At 43.8% G+C, this 7,790-nt stretch overlaps 1 protein-coding gene across 1 annotated transcript; it reads left to right on the top strand.

Annotated features, from left to right (window-relative positions):
• The first annotated feature begins 2,468 nt into the window (after window positions 1–2,468).
• Window positions 2,469–3,140, top strand: LOC117611416 (uncharacterized). Its single transcript, XM_034339357.2, has one exon. The coding sequence runs from the start codon at window positions 2,469–2,471 to the stop codon at window positions 3,138–3,140; it is 672 nt and encodes a 223-aa protein (XP_034195248.2).
• Window positions 3,141–7,790: the final 4,650 nt, after the last annotated feature.

Genomic DNA, 7,790 nt, shown 5'->3' with positions numbered 1-7,790 from the left:
ATCTCTTGTGGTGCTTAGCTCTTGTGCTTTTTTATCCCACGCATCACGTTTTTTAATTTTATGATAATACTTGGGATGCTGAGGATCCCACAATATTTCATGTTTTCGATAATTTTCGATTAATTGCAGCACATTCTCTTCGGTCCACTCCATTCTTCACAGATTACAATACTGACTAAATGCGATGTTTTTCTGTATGGATGCATGCAGGTTCGTATTCACGTCCAAACTTGCATAGATGGGGTGTATCGTGAATGCGTAACATTTCTTTAATGTGACGGCGAAAAACCGACAACTGATGGGACGTTGCGATGTTACGATGTTACGCTCTTACGGTGAGGCGTCCACACTTGATACACGACGGAGTTACGTTACTGTGTTCTGTTGCATGTCTGTACCCACCTTTACGGTCAAATTTAGCCAAGTATCACTGTACTTTGTTTCTTTATGCCAACGAACGACACTGTCCTGTTGCCGTAAACATGGATGCACATATGTTATCCAATGCACGGTAGCACTTCGTTCGCGAACATCCATCAGAACACTTCTGTAGCGATTGGTTTCTTTTGCCATTTTCTTTTGCCAATTTCTAAACCATTTTCATCTAACTTTTATAGTTTTCGAGATAATCAATGTTAAACAGAAATTGCAATTATTCAACTTTGGAATTGATTTATGCTTTCACAATAGTAGATATTCAGGTTCTTTTTTCACGTAATAATTCTGTGGAATGTACCGAATAAAATGAGATAAATTTTTATTACATTATAGACATATAAATATGTTTAAATATTAATGGAAGTGGAAGAGACGCCTAAATCGCACGAACGTCGACTGATATTTTTTATTATATTTCAAAAACTAACAGTCTAGGAGAAAATCTAATTATATCACACGATAGAGAAACATTTTTGCTAAGTATAACATTAAAGCAATATGTAAAAACTAGGTTTCTACTTTAAAATTTAAGCCTGATAACTTGGCATAGAAGGAAGGAACATACTCGCAAAACGTACACGTCAATCAGGTCGACCGTAAGCGTTGAGAACTACTGCTGTTGTGGCGGCGCCTACTTCCGGTGAGCCGTCCTGTCGGAAAATGCAATTCCGGCTACCGCAGCGCCCTCTTTAATTGTAGAAAGCGGGAAAATGCGTTTCCCCTCCCACGCCAACGTTTGGCGTGAGTCACTCTTGCCCTCGCACTCATGGAGTATAGAAGTCACGTTTTCCAAAGATTGGGTTGTGAAACTTTTCTAAGTAAAAAAACTCCTGTGAATAATAACCAAAAGTTTAATCTTGGAACTGACTCATTTTAAATAAAAGGCTAGTATTTAGTTTTGTGAACAATCAACCGGCGTAAAACACTTTATTTTTCTATAAGACCAAGTATCCTCTGTTGGTACAGTAGAAGCCATAATTTACCGCATTTCTGCGAAGGTCCCTACAATTTGTGACCCCGACGTGATCTCGATAGTTTTATCAATTACTTCGTAAAAAAAAGGTGTTATCAAAAAGGACGCTAAATTATACAAAATGGCGGTCGCACGCTCCCTGACGCGGCTCGACAGAGACGCCATGACAGCAGGAGAGCCTGAAGAAGCCTTTCTTCCATCGGTGTCGGCAGGGACGAATGCAACCGTATATTCTGCATCCCTTAAGAAATTACCTCCTTTTTGGAAAGAAAACCCCGTATTGTGGTTCGCTCAAGTGGAGGCAGCCTTCGATTTGGCAAGGATTACCAGCGACGAAACAAAATATCGACACGTTATTACGCATTTAGATCAGGTCGTGTTACCTTTCGTGGCGGATATTTTGACCCAACCACCGGCTAGAGGGAAATACGAGGCTATTAAAAATAAAATAATCGGCACTTTTGATGAATCGCCTGAAAGCAAACTGCGACATGTGCTCCGTGGTCGCGGTCTGGGTGACGAAAAACCGTCGTATTATTTGCAACGTATCAGGAATCTCGCTGGTGGCCAAATCAGCGAAAACGTGCTGCGGTCGCTATTTTTGGATCAGTTGCCTGATAACATTCGGAGTATTCTGGCGATTTCTGAGACACAGGATCTTGGAAAGTTGGCATTACAGGCCGACAAAATCATAGAAATGCAGGCGATTAACGTGGCGGCAGTTTCGAGCGCGCCAAGGGCAGTTTCTCCTCATGGCAGGATGGCGGCGCTTCAGGATCAGGTTGGGACCCTAGCCAAGATGGTGGAGGTGCTGACCACGCGGATCTCTCATGCTGACCATCAACCACGACAAACATAGCGGCGTAGGCGCAGCGGCTCGAGAGAGGGCAGGTCTCCTCACCGGGCAAGGTCGAGCGATGGACTTTGTTTCTATCATCGACGATTCGCGGAGCGGGCACATCGCTGCGTCATTCCTTGCGGGCACATCGCAGGGACTACCGATCAGCAGGCCTTCGTTGCAGTTGCAGCCGGAAAACTAGAGGAGCCTTTCCGTCTTATGACGGCTGCGGATGGCCTCCCTAATAATTGCCGTCTCGTTGTTAAAGACTGTTTGAGTAACTTAAGATTCCTTATAGATATAGGGGCAGATAATTCGGCGTTGCCGCACAGATCGGCAAAAAGAGAGTCTACCCCTTCGGATTTTAAAATATATGCGGCTAATGGCACGGTCATCCAGACTTATGGGACGACCAGATTGGTATTGAATCTAGGTTTACGACGCCCATTTTTATGGGAGTTCATCGTAGCAAACATTCAGCAACCTATCATCGGCGCAGATTTTTTGCGCAAACACGGTCTTCTGGTGGATCTTAGAAATAGAAAGCTCATTGACGGTCTGACGAAACTGCATACGGTAGGACAGGTTAGTACTATTCCTCAACTCTCTCTTACCACAATTGACAATAATAATCCGTATCAAGATCTCCTTAGACAATTCATTCACGTTACACGGACGATACAGTGCCACACAGAGCCAAAGCACAAAGTTCGACACCACATCATTACAAAAGATGCGCCTTGTGCAGAGAGGGCACGTAGATTACCTACAGAAAAATTCAAGGCAGCGCAGGCGGAAATCAACCACCTTATAGCGCAGGGAATTTGCATTCTTTCTAGTAGTTCGTGGGTCAGCCCTCTGCACATGGTGCCCAAAAAGAACGGTGGGTGAAGGCTGTGTGGAGATTACAGGCGATTAAACAATATGACAGTTGCGGACAAGTATCCCATTCCTCACATCCTGGACTTTGCACGCAGACTGGACGGGACGAACATTTTTACAACTCTTGACTTGGAAAAAGCATATCATCAGATTCTGATGGCACCAGAGGACCGTGAAAAAACTACAATAATAACACCCTTTGGTTTGTATGAATATAAGGTTATGACGTTTGGGCTTAAAAACGCTGCTCAGACGTTCCAAAGGTTTATGGATGCAGTTTTAAGGGGATTAGATTTTGTGTTTTGCTTTGTTGATGACATTTTAATAGCATCAGCGAATGAAGCAGAACACAGGCAACATTTGCATTTGGTTTTCGAGCGTTTGCAAGAGTACGGCGTTTCTATTAATGTGGCGAAGTGTACTTTTGGTTCTCCATCCGTACGATATTTGGGGTACCTAATAGATAATAAGGGAGCCAAACCGTTACCGGAGAAAGTGAAGGCAATTATTGACTATACAAAGCCAAATACTATCGCAGATTTGCGACGTTTTTTGGGCGTTGTTAATGTTTGGAATAGGAAACCGACACACGGTTTTTGTTTTAATAAAATTAACAAAACGGGCATATACGTGGATGCAAAAGGCTTTTTATTTCTCTCCTGTAACACGTGCTCTTATCGATAGAGCGGATTCACACACAGGAAGTAGTATAGCTCGTCCAGGAGGGCGCGCTTGCGCATCTCGCTCTCTCACTGATGCGTAACAGTATGCATTGGTTTATGCATGTTTGTCTCAACAGTTAATTTTTATCGCCGTTTTGTAAAGAATGCTGCTTTCATTCAGGTTCCGTTGAATAAATTTTTAGAAGGCGCTAAGAAGCGAGATAAGAGACCAATCAAATGGACCATCGAGACTTTTTTTTTTTTTTTTTTTTATTTAAGCATTTGAAACCTCATACGAGGTTTATTTCTGCTATACATAGTTGTACATTTGCAAACCAAATTTTACATTTTGCGGTAATTAATTTTAACTCGTTGAAGTTGAAGGAAACATGGAGATTTACAAACGCAGATTAACTTAAATCAAATGAGAAAGCAATTGAACCATAGAATCGAAGCTTAAGTTGTTACGTCCCGTCTTGCGGGGCGTTTATTATATGCTAAATCCTAGATACGGGTTCTGCCGTTTAAAGCGCTAAGGCGCACCTTGACCTACCTTTCAAAGATAAGGGGGTATAGGATGGGAGACCGGGGATCAAAATACGCGATTTAGGTTATTCGAATGTGTATGTGTATTTCAATTTGGCTTGTCTTACATACCCTTCGCTGTCTTCGGGTGTCGTCAGCAATTGCTTCTCTTGCATGCGTCGGTCACTCACACAAGAGGTCTCGCTTTACACTTAGTACGCGGATTCGACGGAACACTAGACTCGCGGCGCGTGGCTACGACTCGACCTTGGAAGATGCAAGCGGTTGGTGGTGGTCCTGCACAGCACACGGATGCACTCCTGGAGCTTGTCCTATTATGGGCCTGGAACGCCAGACCTCGGGGATACACTCGTGTTGAACCGTCGGCCGAGCACGTCGTTGATGATCTTCCTGGTTTCGAGTCTAGCCAAAACGCGGGTTGCGAACGAGCAGAACTTCGTCTCTGCTTTACGCTATCACGGAACTGAGTTACTTGCGTCGCGCCGATAACTTATACTCCCAAAAGGGGAGTAGGTCACGCTCTTTGCTTGCGAAAACCTGCAAGCAAAGGGTTTTCGCCATCGCATTCCGCGAGTTCCCTGATTTCGTATCGCGGGCGTCGCTAAGCGAGGAAATGCTAATGTTCTGCGGATTCCAGAGCAAGACCTCTTTGGAATGGCGAAAGACGAAAATGGGTTACACCTAGGGACGTAACACCCCCCACGCTAGACACAAAATGTTCTCGAGAGGGCATTTTGTGTAAGGTGTTTTCGTCGTTCGCCACCCTCATACGCTCGATCACACATACTTTTCCATACGTTCAGAGAGTACAAGAAAAAAAAATTTTTTACAATGAGGATAGCTGTTTAAAATACAAAAATATAAAATATAAAAGTAAATATAAAATATAAAAGTAAAAGGTGCCGGCGAGTGTACAATGATACGCAGCTGTTGTAAATACAAAAAAAACTATATGTGTATGGTGTCAGAAGATGTGCAGTTTGTTTATATATATATATATATAGTGGAAAGCTTTGCGGGAAGTGGCCACAGGGCACCCCCCCCCCACGCTGGACAGTCGATAATTTCCAAATGAATGCCGAGACAAAATATGCGCGCGTCCATAAAAGGATTGGCTTGGAGCTCGGTGTTTATCGATACGCTGATACTTTAGATAACATATGTTCGATTCTCGCATTCATTGTTGTTACCGACTGTGACAAGATGTTTAGTGTGTCGTAAGCCTTTCGGAATTCGGATCTGATTATGTGCGTTTGGTTGTGAATTAGAGAGGTTATTTGTTTTTGATCGCTATAAATTTTATCGATTTCGTGATTATAATATTCCGCGTCGCTTTCGTCAAGCGTTCCGAATAGCGTTTTGCTGATTGAGCCGATAAATCCGAGTGGAGCCCGTTTCTCTCTCACTGCATTCTTTCCGAGTGCATGTGCTAGCAAATTCTCGTAGCGTAGTGCTTCTGCTAATTTTCTATCTAGTTCGTCCTTCAAGGCGTCCGCGGGGCATGTTGTTAGATTTTGGGAGGCGCACATTGTTTTCATTCTGTTTATCGCGAAAGCTGTTTCTGGGCGGTTGGTCAGGATCTCTGTTACGTCCAAGGCTGTTACTAGTCTCCACGTTGTCCAATACGTGCGGATTGGGGCTAGCTTCTCGGAATACAGCCCTGGGTTGTGTCTTAGAGGGGTAACGGAGTAGTCGCCTTCGATGCGGTTCGCTATTGCGAACTGAACCAAGACGATGCTTAGCAGTAGGTGCCTGGTATCCATGCTGATACAGCTTGCCCTATTACTTGCTGCTGCAAAATAATTACTAGATTCCCAAAATTTGTTGACCTCTGTTTCAAGGGGGATCGGTATCGAGGAGAGAAAAATCGGAGTCTTGGGTTTTACTTGCGTTCCCCAAATATGCGTGTTTCAGTTTATTTAAGTGTTTAGCGAATTTTTTTCCGTTAGCATCTATGAGGATCGCGTTGTTATTGTCTGTAATTTTGCAAACGGTGTATGGCCCGATATAGTGCGGATCGAATTTACTTGTGCGCGGTTCTTTTAATACGTATACTAGTTCGTTCGGGGAAAATTGTACTTCTTTGCTTGTTTTGTCGCATTGTGCTTTGGAACGCGCTTTGCTTTGATCGAGGTTGTTTCTTGCTAGTAGGCGAATTTCGTCGAGGCGTTGGACGAGGTTTTGTACGTATGTAGGATAGGTTGCGAGTTCGTCCTGAGACATATGTGTAAACGGATCCCTAGCTAATTGACCGAAAACTTCCTCGTATGGCGAGAAGTTTGTTGCTTCGTGTGTCGAAGTATTGTATGAATATGTCGCGAATGGAAGGAGAATATCCCAGTCGTGTTTGTTTTCTATGAAATGCTTTAGGTATTCGATAAGTACGTGATGGCTACGCTCCAAGGACCCATTTGTCTGCGGCCTGTAACCGGATGTAGTAACATGTTCGATATTAAAGGTTTTGGCTATTCCTTTCAGAACTTGATTAATGAATGACGTTCCGCGATCTGTGAGTATTGCACGTGGTGCGCCGAACACCGCGATGAAGTAACGTGAGAAGGCGTCTGCTACCGTTTCCGCGCGGATGTCTGGTAACGGGATGGCCATGCAGAATTTTGATAGTTGGCATTGTAATGTGAGGATATGGCGATTTCCGCCCGATGATATCGGTAAAGGTCCAACGGTGTCGAGTGCTATTTTGTCGAATGGTTTTGCCGGAGTATCGGTAATAAGCATTGGTTCACGAGTTTTTATTCTTACTAGTTCCTGCTCCTGGCAGCTTTTGCAAGAACGTATATAATCTTCTATGTTTCGGTGCATTTTTGGCCATTCGAATCGATCACGAATGCGGCGGTAGGTTTTGGTCACTCCCTTGTGACCTCCTATCAGGCTCTCGTGGTAATGACGAATAATATCTTCGCGTTGCTTCTCTGGTGGAGTCTGTACTTCGCCTGTGCAGATTGTGATGGTTATGGAAAAGTCATGGAATACATCGGATAAATGCCGTTGGAGCGCTGGTATGCTAACTTGAAGTAGGGTTTCCTCGTTTGTCGGAATGCGTAGGTTATCTATATCTTCTATTTTAGCGCTGAGTTTCAATGCGTGTAGTAGGTAAGGCAATTGATGTGGTTCGATCGCGTGGAAAAAATGTCTTGCTCCTACAATGCTAAATAGCCGTCTGTCCTCCGTTTTCGTAACTATTACTCGACCCTCGGTCAAATCTTCGCTTAATAAACTTGTTTCTGATAATAGGCCCAATGCTTTCAATGTTTTGCAGGCTGGGCTTGTTAGAATTTTGTCGGCAGGGATGAAGTGTGCGATATTTCCTGGACCGGCGGTGAGAGGGGATTTTGATATGATTATTGAACAATTCTTGGGTCTTTCTTGCAATGGGTCGTCTATTGTTGGCGCGGTTGGTACATAGAATCTTTCGTAAGATGGTTTGGCAGGA

This window comes from Osmia lignaria, chromosome 8 (genome assembly GCF_051020975.1).
Source record: "Osmia lignaria lignaria isolate PbOS001 chromosome 8, iyOsmLign1, whole genome shotgun sequence".
NCBI lineage: Eukaryota > Metazoa > Arthropoda > Insecta > Hymenoptera > Megachilidae > Osmia > Osmia lignaria.
The sequence above is the reverse complement of the archived record's forward strand: the minus strand, read 5'-3'. Positions and strand labels throughout refer to the sequence as shown.